The sequence below is a fragment of the Linepithema humile genome, chromosome 8 (assembly GCF_040581485.1).
Source record: "Linepithema humile isolate Giens D197 chromosome 8, Lhum_UNIL_v1.0, whole genome shotgun sequence".
In the NCBI taxonomy this organism is placed as follows: Eukaryota; Metazoa; Arthropoda; class Insecta; order Hymenoptera; family Formicidae; genus Linepithema; species Linepithema humile.
In genome coordinates, this window is record NC_090135.1 from 4,800,687 (window position 1) to 4,819,301 (window position 18,615).

At 50.3% G+C, this 18,615-nt stretch overlaps 1 protein-coding gene across 1 annotated transcript; it reads left to right on the forward strand.

Moving 5' to 3' along the window:
* Positions 1-8,874: 8,874 nt before the first annotated feature.
* LOC137001729 (uncharacterized) lies at positions 8,875-9,660 on the forward strand. The gene has a single exon (XM_067360844.1). The coding sequence runs from the start codon at positions 8,875-8,877 to the stop codon at positions 9,658-9,660; it is 786 nt and encodes a 261-aa protein (XP_067216945.1).
* Positions 9,661-18,615: the final 8,955 nt, after the last annotated feature.

An 18,615-nucleotide genomic window follows, 5' to 3' on the forward strand; every position in this document is an offset into this window, starting at 1 on the left:
TATGACCATTTCGGGGCAGCCGTGCCGATATACTATGCGTTCGGCAACGGTTTTGCTAATCGTTTCCCCGGTGGCTCGGCGCAAGGGCTGTAATTCGACCCACTTCGTGAATCGATCTTGCAGCACGAAGAGCCACGAATGCCCGTTTGTAGACCGCGGCAGAGGCCCCACTAGGTCGATCGTGACCTGTTGCCACGGGGCTGTGACATTATGCGCATGAGCGCGGCCGGCGGGCTTGCCCTGATAGGGCTTGTACGCGAGACATTTTTCGCAGCCCCGAACATAGCGGGCGATGTCTCGGAACATGCCGGGCCAGTAATAACGGCGGATGACGCGGTGGATCGTTTTTGCGACGCCTAAATGCCCGGCGGTCGGTTCGTCGTGGAATCGCTGGATCGTTCTCTCTCGCTCGGAGCGAGGGAGACAGCGCTTCCACTGTTCGTCTTCCGTGTGGTCGCGGAACTCTAGATCGTGGCGTATATGCCGGTAGAGTTTACCCCCGCGTATGGCGTAGTCGGGGTAACTTTTCGGCTCTTTTTTAATCTTCTTTACTAGCCCGCGGTACCAGGCGCAGGCGGCTGGCTGAACGGCGCAGGCCTCGGGTTCGCGAGAGAGCGCGTCGGCAACTTTATTTAATGCTCCGCGACGGTACTGGATATCAAAATGATATTGCTGGAGCTCGAAGAGCCAGCGCCCCAATCGGCCGGTGGGGGTTTCGAGGTTTTTGAGTCAACGCAGTGACTGATGGTCCGTGATCACCGTAAAAGAGTACCCCTCTAGGTAGTCTCTCATGCGGCGGATTCCCCAGACGACCGCGAGGCATTTTAGCTCGGTAGCACTATAATTTTTCTCGGCGGCGTTTAGTGTGCGGCTCGCGTACGCGATTACGCGTTCGCCCTCGGCGAAGTTTTGTGTCAAAACGGTGCCGAGACCGTAGTTGCTTGCGTCGGTTTGTAAGCTGAACGGTAACCGGAAGTCGGGACAGGCGAGTACGGGTGCTGTTATTAGTGCCCTCTTGAGGGCGTTGAAGGCGTTTTCCTCCTCCGATCCCCATTGCCAGCGCGCGTTTTTACGGGTTAGCCGCGTGAGCGGTGCGGAGATGGTGGAAAAATTTTCCACAAAACGGCGGTACCATGACGCCATGCCGAGAAATTGGCGGACCTTCCGGATGGTAGTAGGAGCGGGCCATTGAGCGACCGCGCTTATTTTAGCGGGGTCGGTGTGGATGCCGTCCCGCGTTATTATATGGCCGAGGTAGGCTAGCTCGCTTCGGCAGAAGTGGCACTTTTCCGGGTTGAGGCGTAATTTGGCCTCTCTGAGTCGCCGAAACACTTCGGCTAAGTGTCGTAAGTGTTCGGAGAAAGTAGCACTGACGATTATTACATCGTCTAGATATACAAACACATTCGGTTCTAACGCGGGGCCTAGCACGGTATCGAGAAAGCGCTGGAAGGTAGCGGGCGCGGAATGTAACCCGAAGGGCATGACGCGGAACTGCATTAGCCCTCTCCCCGGAATGGTGAACGCGGTAATGGGTCGGCTCTCGATGGTTAGTGGCACTTGCCAATACCCGCTTTTTAAATCGAGCGTGGACAGGTATTTTGCTCCCCGTAATTTGTCCAACGTGGCCGTTATGTGCGAGAGGGGGTATGCGTCGCGTTCGGTTACGGCGTTGACCTTTCTAAAATCTATGCAAAACCGGGGTTTGCCATTCTTTTTCTTTACTATTACCACCGGCGAGCTCCACGCGCTCTGTGATGGTTCGATCACCCCCTCTCGCTCCATTTCATCAACTGCCTCGTCGATGATACTTTGCATGGCCGGGTTACGGGGGCGGTATCTTTGCTTTATCGGTCGAGCGTCAGTTAATCGCAGGTGGTGTTCGATTCGATTGGTAGGCCCGGCGATGCCCTGAAAGAGCGCGAGTTCCCGCTCTAGGAAGTCGCGTAGTTGTTGCGTTTCCTCTCCGGTGCGCGGTGTTAGGCCGTCGGATATCGCGCCGATGTTACCGGAGGGCGCGTATTTCGGTAATGGCGGTGGCGGTAGCGTTATTCCCAAATAGGCCCACAGGTCTACCCCTATCAGCATCTCGGTCCCTAACGCCGGAAGCACTTGGAAGTCGTGAGAGAAGCTCTCTCCTTCCATTTGGATTGTAAGCTGGAAGCTTTCGGTAATCGGAGCGGATCCGCCGTCAGCTACCGTGACGTGTTTGCGTATGGCGCGAGGGCGATAGCCCTTTTTTAATACGTGCTCGGCGATTGTTTTATTAATAAAAGACCGGTCGGAGCCCGAGTCGAGAAGGGCGGTGATTACCCTTCCGCAGCACGTAATTCTAACGTGTGGACGCGGCTGAAAGAGAATTTCTAGTAGGGCCGGTCGGCGGCCGCCGTCGCCCCGGCCCACGTGGCGTTTCCCGCCGGCGGATGACAATCGCGAGAGTATACGCCGTCCTTCCCGCACTGCGAGCAGAACTTGCGAGGTGGTTGCTTGCAATTGAGCCGAGTATGGCCCCGTTGCTTGCAACGCCAGCAACATTCCTCTCGCTTATACTCGGTGGTAGCCATACTCCGAGCTTCGGCGGGCTTCCGGTCGCGCTGCCGGCGTTGCGCGATGAGCTTCTCGTATTCCGCGGCTCGATCGGATAACTCGTCGAAATTGATCGCGTCGTGTGGACGAATATATAACCGGTACTCTGGATCCATATTTTCAATCAAGAGATCGAGTGTCTCTGTTTCGGAATACCCCCCGGCGCGGCGTGCGAGGGTGAGCACGGCGGTTGAGAATTTTGCGAAATCCTCGTCTGGTAACTGGCGGCGGTTCGTGGCTTCCCTGCGAAGGCGGGCCTGGTAACGTCGCGAAAGATAGTGGCCGCGAAATTCGGCCACGAAATCGGCCCACGTTGCCCACGCGTGGCGTCGGTTTCGGTACCACAAGTGGGTCGCCTTTTAAGATCTTGGGTAGGCCGAGGAGGAGGTGGTTTCCGGAGTATCGGTAGATTCTCCGGAGCTCCTCAATTCGCTCGAGAAAGGCGATTGGTTCTTTGCCGTTGAAATGGCACCCCCATTTCCGGATTTGATCCATCGCTTTTGCAGGATCGAACGGGCTGGCAATGGGGGTCGGGGGGTTCGGCGCCGAGTAATAGCTAGCCCGGTCGTCGTCGTCGCTCGGACTCGCGCGGCCCGAGCTACTCGGAAGTCGTAATAGCGGAACATTCAGAGTCGCGCGGACCTCAGTTTCTGCTGGCTCATCGGTCGGAGGGATATCCCCTGGATGTGCGCGAACGTATTCACGTAACCGTCAGCGGAGATCGTCTAAGTTGCCGTCGCAGTCGAGTTCGCGGCTCTGCAATAATCGCGCCACTTCGGAGCGCGGTAATCGTTGTATCCACGAAGTCATTATAAGCAGATCTTGTTGACGTACCCCTTTATCTGGTCCCTGTTCTGGCGCCATGAAACCGTGTGAGCTTCGGCGGACGCGGAGTAGCTCGCCGGAATCCAGGTTCGGTCGGTTGGGGGTATGTCAAATAAACCAAATGCTCGTTTATAACAAAATAATGAAACAGCGTTTATTCAGAAAGATGTAGATATGGTTTGTCTCGAATGATCTGCTTCAATGCTCGTGTATACATGCGAAGCGTGTGCAAGATGAATTTGAAAGAGCATACAAAATAGCCAAATGTCGGTGAAATAATTAACAAGTTGTGACGATGCGCCTACCACTCATCGTCCCTAGCGACCGACCAGACGTAGGCTCGACGCCTATGACGCCCACGAGCGCTCGCGCCCATGCGACGCCCCAGCGTGGGGACCGCTCCCACTGCGCGACCGATACTCGCGGGTGGGAGGCCCGAGCCGGGTATATAAGCCGGCTCGGCCAGCATAACGACACCTGTCCCGATCCGGTATCCGACCAGACCACATCTCTGGGTGCTCCCGAGATATACCTGCTCCGATTTTCCGCCGACAGGGCCGGGTTCTCCCGCTCTGCTGCCAGGGTTTCTCCCGGCGTTCGGTCTCTCCGATTTTCCGCCGACAGGGCCGGGTTCTCCCGCTCTGCTGCCAGGGTTTCTCCCGGCGTTCGGTCTCTCCGACTTTCCGCCGACAGGGCCGGGTTCTCCCACTCTGCTGCCAGGGTTTCTCCCGGCGTTCGGTCTCTCCGATTTTCCGCCGACAGGGCCGGGTTCTCCCGCTCTGCTGCCAGGGTTTCTCCCGGCGTTCGGTCTCTCCGACGTCCCACCGACAGGGCCGGGTGCTCCCGCCCTGAAGCCAGGGTTCTCCCGGCTCGCGGCGCGCTAGGCCGTCCTAAAGGAGACGGGTGCTCCCTCTCCTAAAACCAGGGTTCTCCCGGTACGCGGTTGTATTATATAGAGTGTAGTTAACGTTAGTGTAAGTGAACGCCATAGACCTTAAGAGGGAACGTCCGCGCAGAAGCGCACTTTGTATTCTTCACCACAATTGACTGAATAAACGCAGCTTTAATATATTTCATGGAGTGATCGATCAAGCTTCCCTCCTTCTCTCGAATCCTGACTCCGGCGAGCAGATCCGCGGCGTCGAGAAAGGCGAACCGTTACATGGCGCCCGAACAGGGACTCGACTAGAGGAAGCTACGATCGGCATAAGACTCCATGCCACGGTGGATCGACTATATCTCCAAGCGAGAGGCCATCGAGGAGCTAGCCGCGCAAGGACTATCGACCGAGGGAACTCTCGACGAATTGCGAAAGCGGCTGCGGCGATTTGTGGCACAGAACCCCTCACTGTTTGAAAACCGCGTTGCCACGGGATCCGGGAATATGCCGCTAGACACCGCTAGCACGAACCCCGGCCCGTCCACCGTCGTAGAAACACCCATGGCCGACCCAGCAAAGGTCATGAACCAGATAAGGAAATGGGGGCTCCACTTCGACGGAAAGGACCCGCTGGCCTTCCTCGAGCGCGTGGACGAGTTGCGGCAAGGATACGGGTGCCGAGACGATCAGCTGTTGCTGGGGTTGCCCGAAATGCTAAAAGGCGACGCCCTCTTGTGGTATCGAAATAACCGCGATACCTGGACCACATGGAGGGAGTTCTGCGACCAGCTCCGCGGGCATTATTTGCCGCCGGGCTACCAGCGCCGGCTCCGGCGGGACATACAAGGCCGTTATCAACGGCCGGACGAGCCATTTCAGGCCTACGCCACGGCGTTGTTGACCATGATGCGCCGGGCTGGGGGCTACACCGCGCGAGATCAAGTAGAGCAACTACATGAAAACATGGGCCCGGAGTACCAGCTGTACGTTCAGCTGACCGACGCTACCACAGTGGGCGAGCTAAGCACCAGAGCCGCCCAGTTGGAGGCCATAAACCACCGTCGGACCGAGCGGACCGGAACTCCCGGCTGCAAGACCGCCGCGGCTGCCGCTTACAGCCGGGATGAATGTTGCTGGCGGTGCAAGCAGCGTGGGCATACACGTCAGGACTGCCGACGGCCGGCCAAGAAGTTTTGTTCCCGTTGCGGGAAGGATGGCGTCCTGACTCGCGATTGTCACCCACCGTCGGGAAACGCCAGCCGGGCCGGGGACGTTGCGGCCGCCGCCCAGCCCGCCTCCGAATGAGGTACCAGCCCCGACCGCACCTCCGAGTTCGGATTCTACAACATACGCGCTGGGCGCTGCTGGACTCAGGTTCCGAACTCTCGTTCGTCGATCAGGCAACGGTACGCCTGTGCGAAGGCAGCCCGTACCACCTAGAAGCCGCGACCGATCGGGTCGATCTCGCCGACGGGACCAGCGTCCCTATCACCGAAACTATAGTCCTGCCCATCTCCGTGCAAGGAAACACATACACTCACCGCTTTGCGGTACTACCCCGCCTGGGTAGTCCGATGCTGATCGGTGTCGATCTGTGGGCAAAACTGGGCATCACTCTGCCTCCTCCTCCGCGAACCGAGACATCGACCACGGCAGCAACCAGCCTGGTGGCCGCCAGCACCCACGCCTCGCCATCAGAAGAGGCGCGTCTGAGAACCTTTCTAGAACGCGAGTTACCGAGCTTTGAGGCCATCAAGGGGCCGACCGATTGCGGGGCCCACCATATACGGCTCAAGCCCGTGACGCCCATCAAGCAGCGATATCGCCCCCGAAACCCGGCCATGCAAGCTATTATCGATCGGGAGGTCGAAAGCATGCTTGCCGAAGGCATAATTGAGCCGTCCAACAGCCCGTGGAGCTCTCCGGTTGTGGTCGTACGGAAGCGGGACGGATCCCACCGATTCTGCATCGATTTCCGCAAGCTCAACGCCGCATCAGTAAAGGACGCCTACCCGCTGCCACATATTGCCGCAACACTGGACAAACTCCGTGGGGCCCGGTATCTGTCCACACTAGATCTAAAGAGCGGGTACTGGCAGATTCCACTCACGCCAGAGAGCCGACCAGCAACCGCGTTCACGGTACCGGGAAAAGGATTGTTCCAGTTCCGAGTTATGCCATTTGGCCTGCACTCCGCACCGGCTACTTTCCAACGGCTACTCGACTCCGTCCTAGGTCCGGAATTGGAACCACACGTCTTGGTGTACTTGGACGACATCGTGATCGCAAGCCGGACCTTCGAGGAACATCTACAACACCTGGCCGAAGTTTTCCGGCGCCTACGCCAGGCCAAGCTCCGCCTTAATCCCGCCAAGTGCCACTTCGGACGGGAGAGCCTGCGCTATCTTGGCCATATCATCGACCGAAATGGAGTCCGCACCGATCCGATCAAGGTGGCCGCCATAACCGGATGGCCTGCCCCCACCACAGTCCGCAAGGTCCGCCAGTTTCTGGGGATGGCCTCGTGGTATCGGCGATTCATACCGGACTTCTCGACGGTCGCCGCACCACTGACCCATCTCACCAAGAAGAATGTACGGTGGTCTTGGGGGCCCGAGGAAGACCTCGCGTTCGGACGGCTCAAGGCAGCGCTGACTTCGTCTCCCGTGCTAGCCTGCCCCGACTTCTCGAAACCGTTCCTGCTGCAGACTGACGCCAGCTCACACGGCCTCGGGGCCGTTCTGACCCAACAGCTTGCAGAGGGAGAACGGGTGATTGCCTACGCTAGCCGCACTCTCAATGGCGCCGAGCGTAACTACAGCGCCACCGAGCTCGAGTGCCTGGCCGTAGTTTGGGGCATTCGTCGAATGCGTGGATACCTGGAGGGATACCGGTTCGTCGTCATCACGGACCACCAGGCCCTCAAGTGGCTGCAACAATTAGAGGCCCCGACCGGCCGACTGGGCCGCTGGCTGTTCGAACTGCAGCAGTTCGATTTCTGTATACGATACCGGCGCGGGACGCAGAACCAGGTGGCCGACGCCCTGTCACGCGAGCCGCAGGTCAGCGCAATTACTCCACGTCCCGCCTGCCCGTGGTACCGACGACTCCTCTCGCGGGTGCGGAGTCAGCCCGCAGAATACCCTGATTACGATATACGCGACGGACAGCTGTACCGGCACGTGCTACACAGCCTGGATTTCCACGACGCACCCGCCGCCGACCAGTGGAAACAATGCGTCCCTCGAGACCAGAGGGAGGACCTCCTGCGGCGCCTACACGATGATCCCACGGCCGGACACCTGGGCGTAGCCAAGACAGTCGCCCGCGTCGCGTCGCTCTATTATTGGCCTAGAATGTTCCGGGAGGTCGCGCGATATGTCCGCCGCTGCCCCACCTGTTTGGCATACAAGCCACCGCAGCAACGACCAGCCGGACGACTACACGCCACCCCCGTCACCGAGCCGTGGCAACAGGTGTCCGTAGATTTGGTGGGTCCTCTACCCCGGTCTGCGAAAGGGCACACCTGGCTACTGACGGCCCAAGACCGTTTCAGCAAGTGGATAGAGCTAGTACCCCTGCGACAGGCCACGGCTCCCACTCTCGCCCGCGAAATTACAAGGCGAGTCATCTACCGGCACGGGTGCCCGCAACGCATCATATCGGACAATGGAACGCAATTCACATCGCGACAATTCCGGACCATGCTCGACTCCTTCGGGATACGACACCAGACCGCGCCGGTGTACGCACCGCACTGCAATCCGGTGGAACGAGCCAACCGGACGATCAAGACCATGATCGCGCAGTACGTCCAGGAACGTCACCGAAACTGGGACGAACATGTCGACGCTCTACAATTCGCCGTAAACACCGCGCGGCACGAGGCCACCGGATATACGCCAGCCTTCCTTACTCATGGCCGAGAACTGGCCAGGCCGGATCCGCGCGACCGCCGGATACCGACCAACTCTAGGAGCCCGGAGGACGTCTGCCGACAACTCGACGAGGCCTTCGAAGTCGCCAGGATCCACTTGGCCCGCGCCTTCCAGCGACAGGAGCGCCACTATAATCTCCGGCGTCGCGACTGGCGGCCAAAGCTGGGCGACCGGGTGTGGAAGCGGGACCGCCCGCTCTCCAACCGAAGCGAAGCGTTTAACGCTAAGCTAGCGCCCAAGTTCATCGGGCCCCTAGAGGTGCGGAGGATCCTGTCACCCGTTATCGTCGACCTGCGGGGCGCACAGGGCAAATGGTACCGTCACGTCCACGTTCAGGACCTCAAAACCGGGCCCACAGACGAGGAAGAACCGTCCGACGGAGAGGGGGAATAGCCGAGCACGCCGACCGACGCGCCCGCCCTACGGCACGACCACTGTCAGGGACACAGTCCCCGTACCGACTCCGGCGCGCTTGCCGTACGGACGGACTACTGCCCGCATTCCTGACTCCCACTCCCGGCCGCTTTCCCAGCGTCGGCACGCCGGCCGAGAACCGACACGTGCCGCATTCCATCCCCACTCCGGCCCCTTCGAGCTTGCCTATATAAAGCCGCCCGGAAATAGAGCTTTTAGTAATCCTTCGCTATGTCCAACGCACAGCAAATAGCGGACGCCCTATTCGGGGAAATCTCCGACAGCGCGAGCGAGTCCGGTCAGACCGAGACCACACCGGATTCCCAGCCGACGCCAGGGCCTCGACCAACCCAGAGCCCCCAGCCAACGGCGGAGCCAGCAGCCAAGCCGCCCGATGCCCCGAAGCGACCTGTTTCTCGGCCGCCTCGACCCGGGACGTCAGTACAACGCTCGGACCGGGAGAACCGCCGAAAAGCGATCCTGCTCCTCGCCCCGCTGCCACCGCCAAAGCCCAGGCGACGGTCGTGCGTCGCGACCGCCGTTCGCAGCCGACCACCCACCCGGCCGCCCACCGAAGCCAGCCCGGGTAACCCGCCAGGGCCAGCCACGCCCGACGCGCCGCCGGCCTTTGTCGCCGGCCCCGATAAGGCCGCCGTTCCGGCACCCGGGTCTACCACGCCCGGCGCATCGCCCGTCGCCACCGGCCCCAGTCGGCCTCCGCCCAGGCTCATCAGGCGCCCCGTCCCGGCCAGACCAGCCTCAACGCCCGGGCCAGCCATGCCCGACCTGCCACCAGCCAGTTCCGGCCAACCCGCGCTCGCCAGGTCTATCGGACTGGGACCCCGGCAACCTGGGCCCCAAGTGGTGACCGTGACACTGGGCGACGGCACCGAGGTCGAGGTCCCGCTCCTCACCGCCATCCTCGGCCGGAAGTACCGGATCCGCACCGCGACCGGACGGTGGATCATCCGGTTCGACCGCCGTGGCCGTCCCCGTAGCGTACAGCGCTTAGTTTAAGCATAGGTTAAGGAGTACATTGTAAGCCTAGGTTAAGAAAAAAAAAAATAAATAATAAACACAGAAAATTCAAGTCATTTAAGCCAGAGTCTATTCCTTGCGTTAGCCTAAGAGGGGGGGTGATGTGACGATGCGCCTACCACTCATCGTCCCTAGCGACCGACCAGACGTAGGCTCGACGCCTATGACGCCCACGAGCGCTCGCGCCCATGCGACGCCCCAGCGTGGGGACCGCTCCCACTGCGCGACCGATACTCGCGGGTGGGAGGCCCGAGCCGGGTATATAAGCCGGCTCGGCCAGCATAACGACACCTGTCCCGATCCGGTATCCGACCAGACCACATCTCTGGGTGCTCCCGAGATATACCTGCTCCGATTTTCCGCCGACAGGGCCGGGTTCTCCCGCTCTGCTGCCAGGGTTTCTCCCGGCGTTCGGTCTCTCCGATTTTCCGCCGACAGGGCCGGGTTCTCCCGCTCTGCTGCCAGGGTTTCTCCCGGCGTTCGGTCTCTCCGACTTTCCGCCGACAGGGCCGGGTTCTCCCACTCTGCTGCCAGGGTTTCTCCCGGCGTTCGGTCTCTCCGATTTTCCGCCGACAGGGCCGGGTTCTCCCGCTCTGCTGCCAGGGTTTCTCCCGGCGTTCGGTCTCTCCGACGTCCCACCGACAGGGCCGGGTGCTCCCGCCCTGAAGCCAGGGTTCTCCCGGCTCGCGGCGCGCTAGGCCGTCCTAAAGGAGACGGGTGCTCCCTCTCCTAAAACCAGGGTTCTCCCGGTACGCGGTTGTATTATATAGAGTGTAGTTAACGTTAGTGTAAGTGAACGCCATAGACCTTAAGAGGGAACGTCCGCGCAGAAGCGCACTTTGTATTCTTCACCACAATTGACTGAATAAACGCAGCTTTAATATATTTCATGGAGTGATCGATCAAGCTTCCCTCCTTCTCTCGAATCCTGACTCCGGCGAGCAGATCCGCGGCGTCGAGAAAGGCGAACCGTTACAAAGTGATAGCGAAATAGTTCTTTAAAGCGGCGTGGAATGAATACAGAGTAGCGTGAAGATAAATGCGAAATATCGTTAATGGTGAAATAATTATTTGAGCGGCGGTGAAATAATTATTTAAGGTGGCGAAAAATAAATGCGAAGTATACGTGAAAATAAATGTGAAGTATCGGCAATAATGAAATAATTATTTGAACGGCGGTGAAATAATTATTTAGTATGACGTGAGGCGTCCTGGTGCGGTCGGCGAGAGCGCAAGCGCGGGCGATCGTGTCGCAACGGTTGGTACAAGACGGAGCGCTTGTCGGTGAGTGCGTTCGTAGTATCGCGAGTCTGTTCGATCGTAGATCGATGCGGACTATTCGGCGGCGCGGATTGGTCGACGCGGTTTTGCTTGCCGGACGGATTACGGTTTTGAAATCCCGGCGAATAAACGCGATAGCAGGACTTAGGCTGCCGATTACGCTCGGCGGGAGTACGAGGATGCTCGTACGAAGGCGGAATCTTAGAACGGCGACTTAGCTTGGTACGCGGAAATGCCCGCAATACGAAGTTCGGTGGCCTAGAGGAGCCAAGTACGCTCGGCGGGTATACGAATAGATTCGTATGCGGGAATCAAGAATACCGAGGACGCTCGGCGGTACACGAGGATACTCATGTGCTGGAACAGGTATAACGAAAAACCGAGTATGCTCGGTTTGGGACTACGAGGACACTCGTAGAGGGATGTTCGCTGTCTATCAGCGAACGGAGTCTGGTGAGAAGACGTTCAGCCGGGCGTCTTTTATACCCGGCTGGCAGCCGAACGGCTTTGAATCGGCAAACATCGGCGGTTTCGGCGGCGAGTCCCCCACAAAACGGAATTTCGGAACCGTCGGGTGTGGGGGATTTTCGGCGGTTGACCGCCGCTGTTTTTGACAAAAAGCTTATCGGCGCTTGATGCGCCCTTGGTGGGCTACGGACGATGGACGGTCCGTAGCCGTAACGATGCAGCTTGCGGGCTGCACCGTTGCAATAAGTCTTTTTGCTCTATGGTCCATGAGACTTTGTAATTCAATTTTCAGGTTTCCGTAATTGTCACGGGATAACATTTCTTTTTTTCTTCTAATAATAAATAATATGGAGAAAAAACATTGCATCCATAATCCTTAAGAGCATTTCTAATTACTTTATATTGGTGCTTCGATAATTCTGCATCCATCAAAATAGCTAAGGCCTTTGTTAAATCCATATATTTTTGGTATTTTTTCTTTGGATCAGTAATTTGAATTCTTTTAGCAGCTGCTTGTATTTGCTCCTTGGGATATAATTCTTGAAGCTGTTGAACTTTGTATCTTTTAGCGCGATCACAACACTCGCTGAAATTTTTACTCGGTCGACCCATTGACGAAGATTTTCGCTTTGCATGTGCTACATCTTTTGTATCTTCTATTTCTAAGAAAACGAAAATACTTGTTATTACTAATTCTCTCTTGTTGTTACTAATTCTCCCATCGATATATGTATTTGTTGAACAAAGTTAATATTTACATTTATATTTACTAGTTATTTTATGTTTGACTCTAGTAATATTCTATATTCTTTTGTTCTTAGTGTAGTACTGTACTACAGTACATACTGTACTACTAGTACATACTGTACTACTAGTACACTTTCTGTTCTTTCACTTCTGTTTCTCTCCTCCTTGACACATGTGGAGGCTGGTGATCGTAGTTATCAATAAAATATATACTGAGAGTTATTTTATTTGTCGACGTATCTTTTGTGCATCCCATACATTCTGACAGGTTATGGGCCCAAACCCATCGATAATATTTTTTTTTTCTTTCGAAGAATAAAGCAGTTTAAGTAAGTAACGTGAACTAACCTCAAAATTCGCACGCGATCGCATAAAGACAATGAGTTCGGAATCGAAGTATACTATAACAAGACTGAACAATGGTAATTATTTCAACTGGCGATATAAGATAAAAATGTTATTGATTGAAAAAGGCATTTGGACAGCAATTACGACGGATCCGCCAAATCCGATTACAATTGACTGGACACAAAAGGATGAAAAAGCACACACTGCGATTGCATTAAATATAGAAGACGACCAGATCCAACACATTAGGCATTGTGAAACAGCGAAAAGTGCATGGAATAATTTGAGAGATTTCCATGAAAAGGACACGCCGAATAATAGGGTAAGCATCTTGCGACAGCTTATGACAACACGATTAGAAGAAGGCGGCAATGTCGAAGCGCACGTAACCAAAATGACGGAATTATTTCAACGTTTTATAGCTTACGGAGATGAATTAAAGCCATAATTTATTTTATGTGTCACAATTCTCAGTTTATTACCAGAAAACTATGACGTATTGGTTACAACGTTGGAAAATCGCAAAGATGAATTAACATCAAGTATTATTTGCTCGGCTGTGATTGCGGAATATCGAAAACATCTCGAACGAAATCACGATAATACTGAAGCTGTATTAAAAATTAGCTCGTCTGCCAAAAGCGGGTCATTGGATATGAAAGGAGAAGCAGCTAGCATAGATAAATCAAAATGTCTCTTCTGTAAACGTAAAGGGCACTGGAAAAAGGATTGTCATAAGTTACTTGCGCATAAACAGAAGAAGAGTCAAGAGCAACAAGGTAAAACTCAGCAGCAGGTAAATTCGGCTGAAGCCAGCGGTACTATTCAACATCTATTTGCAACAACGATGCTACATAACGACGGTTGGTTAGTCGATAGTGGAGCAACTAATCACATGGTGAGCAAGCGTGAGATTTTCACTGACATAAAGGAACATATTGAAAGTATCTATGTAGCAAATGGTCATAAAGTAACTGCAACAAGCAAAGGAACAGTCAATGTAAAATTCATAAATAAATTAGGTGACATAATAGCAGTTTCGATTGCAAATGTTCTATACGTGCCACAAATACAAGGAAATTTTATTTCTGTACGACGTTTGACTAGAATGGGATATACTGTGACTTTCGACAATGAGGAATGCAATATCGTTCGTGCACATGATGGAATGCAAGTTGCATTGGGCGAACCCTGTGGAAATCTGTACAAGCTGAAGACACCAAATATGATATGCGCAATAGGAAATCCAGATCCGGAACCAATGAAGAATTGCGTTCATAAATGGCATAGTATTCTCGGCCATAGACATTCAGGTAGTGAAGACGTTACCATCAAGCGATCTCGTCGACGGTGTTCATTTTGACGAATGCAGCAAGAATTGCAACAACATCTTAAACTGTGAAGTATGTCTACAAGGTAAAATGAGTAGGATGAAGTTTCCAAATTCTAATAATAGAGCGAAAGAAAAATTGGATTTAATCCATTCGGATGTCTGCGGTCCGATGCAAACAGCGACACCATCTGGAAAAAGATACGTTCTCACCTTTATAGATGACTATTCTAAATTTACAGCCATCTACCTACTTAAAGAAAAATTGGAAGTTTTTGGTAAATTTAGAGAATTCGTGGAGTTGTGCAAGACGATGTTCAATCGTAAACCAAAAATGCTCCGCACAGATAGAGGAGGAGAGTACATGAGTGTCGAATTCATCAAGTTCTTGGACCGAGAAGGCATTCAATATCAGTGGACGGCACCATATAGCCCACAACAAAATGGTGTTGCCGAGCGTAAAAATCGGACGCTTATTGAGATGGCAAGGTGCATGATATTAGAAGCTAAGCTTGAGAACAAGTTTTGGGGCGAAGCAGTCGTAATGGCGAACTATATACAAAACCGTTTGCCAGCTAAAGATATTGTACGAACACCGTTTGAAAATTGGTATGGTACCAAACCTAATTTAGATTTTTTCAAACGATTTGGATCAAAGTGTTACGTACACATACCTGACGAGAAGCGGAAGAAACTTAATTCAAAAGCAACTGAGGCAATTTTTGTTGGCTACGATGCAATCTCAAAAGCATATAGATGCTATGTTCCATCGAATGGAAAGGTAATTATAAGTCGAGATGTTAAATTTGTCTACAAAAACAGCAATTGGAAGATTCATCAAGATAAATTTAAGGAGGAGAGCGAAGTCACAATTACGCATCTACCTGAAGAAGAATTCTACAGCGCTGATGAAGAAAATTGGATAGAAGAAGATGATCCTACAGCGAATGAAACATTAAGAGATAATCAGCAGTTACCCATAGCTCAACGTGAAATAAATAAAGATGTTCCAGTTAACAATGAGAGTAACATTCGTCGATCCACAAGATCAAACTTTGGCATATTACCAAATCGTTACACTGCAAAAATCAATGTCATCAAGGAAGAATTAATCGAGCCAAAGACATACAATCAAGCAATTCATTCCGAATACAAAAACGAATGGATTCAGGCAATGAAGAACGAAATTAAGTCACTTCAAGAAAACAAAACATGGGAGCTCAAGGAATTGCCCAAAGATCGACGTGCAATTGGTTGTAAGTGGGTATATAAAATAAAAACCTACGGAGAGAGTAAAGTATTCAAGGCACGATTGGTTGCACAGGGCTTCTCCCAAAAGTATGGAATTGAGTATGATGAAGTATTTGCTCCAGTAGTAAAACACGCAACATACAAAATCTTACTTACTATTGCGGCCAGAGAGCAAATGAAAGTTATTCATCTCGATGCGAAGACAGCGTTTCTAAATGGAAAATTGGACGAAACGATTTATATGAAACAGCCTCCTGGCTTCACTGAAGAAGGAAAAGAACATCAAGTTTGTCTCTTGAGGAGGAGTATATACGGCCTAAAGCAATCGGCCAGAGTGTGGAACAAAACAATTCATCAAGTTCTCACGGATGCAGGTTATGTTCAAAGCAAAAATGATCCATGCCTATACATATTAGAAAAGAATAGCAAATTATGTTACGTATTAATCTATGTCGACGATGTAATAATGGCCAGCAAAGACGACAATATGTTAATGGAATGCGAGCAAGTTTTGAGTGCAGAATTTAAAATCAAGAATCTTGGAAATATCCAAAACTATCTCGGTTTGCAAGTCAAGCGCGATCTCAACGGAAATTTTGCACTTAATCAGAAACAGTACATCATGAAGATTATCAAGGATTTTGGTATGATGGAAGCAAAAACCTCGAATGTTCCAATCAACATGTCATACGGCAAAGGAAATTCCGACTTGTTAATGGATAATGAAAACTATCGTAAATTAGTTGGTTGTTTACTTTACATCGCTGTGAATACGAGACCAGACATTCTTGCAAGTACAACAATTTTGACACAGAAGGTAACAAAGCCAACACAAGAAGACTGGAATGAACTAAAACGTATCCTTCGATATCTCAAAGATACAGCAGATCTGTCACTAATGCTAGGCGGCATCAACAGTAAAACTGGTCTCATCGGTTATGCTGATGCAAATTGGGCAGAAGATGTCGCATTACACCAACGCAAGTCAACTACCGGCTACATTTTTAAGTATTTCGATAGTATAGTCAGCTGGTGTAGCAAGAGACAAACTTGTGTTGCTAAATCGTCTATGGAAGCTGAGTACATAGCACTATCTGAAGCAAGCAGTGAAGCACTATGGATTCGTCGTCTACTAAGGGACTTCAAACAGCCGAAAAAGGACCCAACTATTATCTACGAGGACAATCAGAGCTGCTTGAAACTGATTAAAGAAGAGAAGTTGTCAAATCGTTCCAAGCATATTGATGTGCATGCTTACTTCGTCAAGGACCATATCGACAAGAGGACGATCAAATGTATCTACTGTCCAACAGAAGATATGGTTGCTGATTTATTAACAAAACCATTACCAGCTAGTAGAATCATAAAATTACGAAAGCATTGTGATTTAATGGAAATATAAATGAGGAGGAGTGTTGAACAAAGTTAATATTTACATTTATATTTACTAGTTATTTTATGTTTGACTCTAGTAATATTCTATATTCTTTTGTTCTTAGTGTAGTACACTTTCTGTTCTTTCACTTCTGTTTCTCTCCTCCTTGACACATGTGGAGGCTGGTGATCGTAGTTATCAATAAAATATATACTGAGAGTTATTTTGCTTGTCGACGTATCTTTTGTGCATCCCATACATTCTGACAATATTTACTTATCTTTTATTTTATTAACTTTCACAACAAATACTTCTTTTAACCATTTATGATTATTATCCAAAAATCTATCTCTTTTTCTGCTACAACTCTGCCACTTTATTTTAAATTTTGAAATAAAACGTTTTCTAATTTGATTTAAAATTTGTTTAATCTGATTTTCATCAAAATTCGGATAGTTTTGATGTAAAAAATTTTTTAAATTGTTCACTTGTTGACTGCATTTTATTAATTGATCGCACAAGATATTATAATTTATAGAAATAGTATCCATTTGTGTGAATATAAGATAACGAAGTATACGTGTGTATAGCTTGATAATTGGCAAACGTATGATGTCGCGAAAGGTTATATTGTAGGAATAGAAAAAAACCTTACAATATCAATTAAAGTCAGATGTTTTTATTATATTGTTGTGGGTCCAAAGAACCACAACCAATTATTAATAATAAAATATATATATATTAATAAAATATAAGAAAATATCTATTGCATATCAGATTAAGATATCTAATATTCAGTTTCCGGCTCATGCGAGACACCGGATAAATCGCGCAGCGAAAATTAAAACCTAATTCACTTTTTACGCGACAATGCTGACGAACGATCGAATTTCGTCAGCAAGTTAGATCGTTAAAACTGCAATCAAGTGCAGTTTCACATATATAAAATCGCCGTCGCGAGATCACGACGGCGGGTCTAAAACTATCAGTCACAAGAAACGGACGTATGTCCGTTGGGACCACAAATCTAGAAGAACGCGAATTATAACAATTCGTTAAAAGTGAATAAGAGTAACTTGGGGCTCCGTGATACTACACTAAGGCAAGGATTCCTGACGGAACCTAGATTACATAGAAGTAAGGGAATTTGTAATGAATCAAGAGATCAATAAATATGTGGAAGACTGTTTTTTATTAAAAAAAACGTCAAAGGATTATTCCCGGATTCCCGGCCTAACTCCTTGGCAGATCCCGAACCCGTGCCCTATCACCAAGGGCACAACAATATAGTTGCTAAGGAGATCCTGTTTTTTTGAAAAGATAGTTAACATTAGCTTTCCTGCTTCAAAAGACGAAATAGCGCAATTAAGCGCAGCCAAACTTTTTTTTTTATGTGTTTGTAAAGATATAAGGAATATCTAGAAAAAAAAATAGATCGAAGGTAAACGGAGCTAATGTAGAAAACTTTAAATGTTTAAAGGGTTACATTACTTTGAACCTGAAAAATCAACGTTATTTTTGGCAATTTTTTTTAGAAAAAATTATTAAATAAATATTAAATCTGTTATAAGTTTACTATTATACACATCTTAAAGTATACAGAAATTTTTTTTTTTTTTTATACAAAATGGCGATGCTGGAGCGGTGTTTATGATAGTCGGTTTTGAGAAACCGCTTAATCGGCGTGCAGGATAACTGCAATACCACTGCTGCATCACCACATCTTTGAAAAAAATTTCGAAGATTAAAATTTTAACATATAAGATTATTTTTATAAGATAAAAAAGCTACATTTTTAGACTTAATTATACCAGAAATAAACCTAGTAAAAAATATTTGAAAAATATACTTTTTTCCGCTCATATACCACTGTGCGACATGTCCAAATTTTCCTGTAGACTTTTTGATAAAACTGTTTCTCCGAATGCGTATTTATTATACATTATCTGAACATAATAAATCTTGCAAAAGTACTAGTAGTAGAAATATGAAACTTTTGAATATTTTACATCTATAAATTTTGTATAATATTTGATGATTTTTATATTTACAGTCTTATTTTTATAATACGCATTTATGCTTATGCATATGCGTTTGTGTGTTAACTTCTCACTTGTTTCTATTGCATTCACCT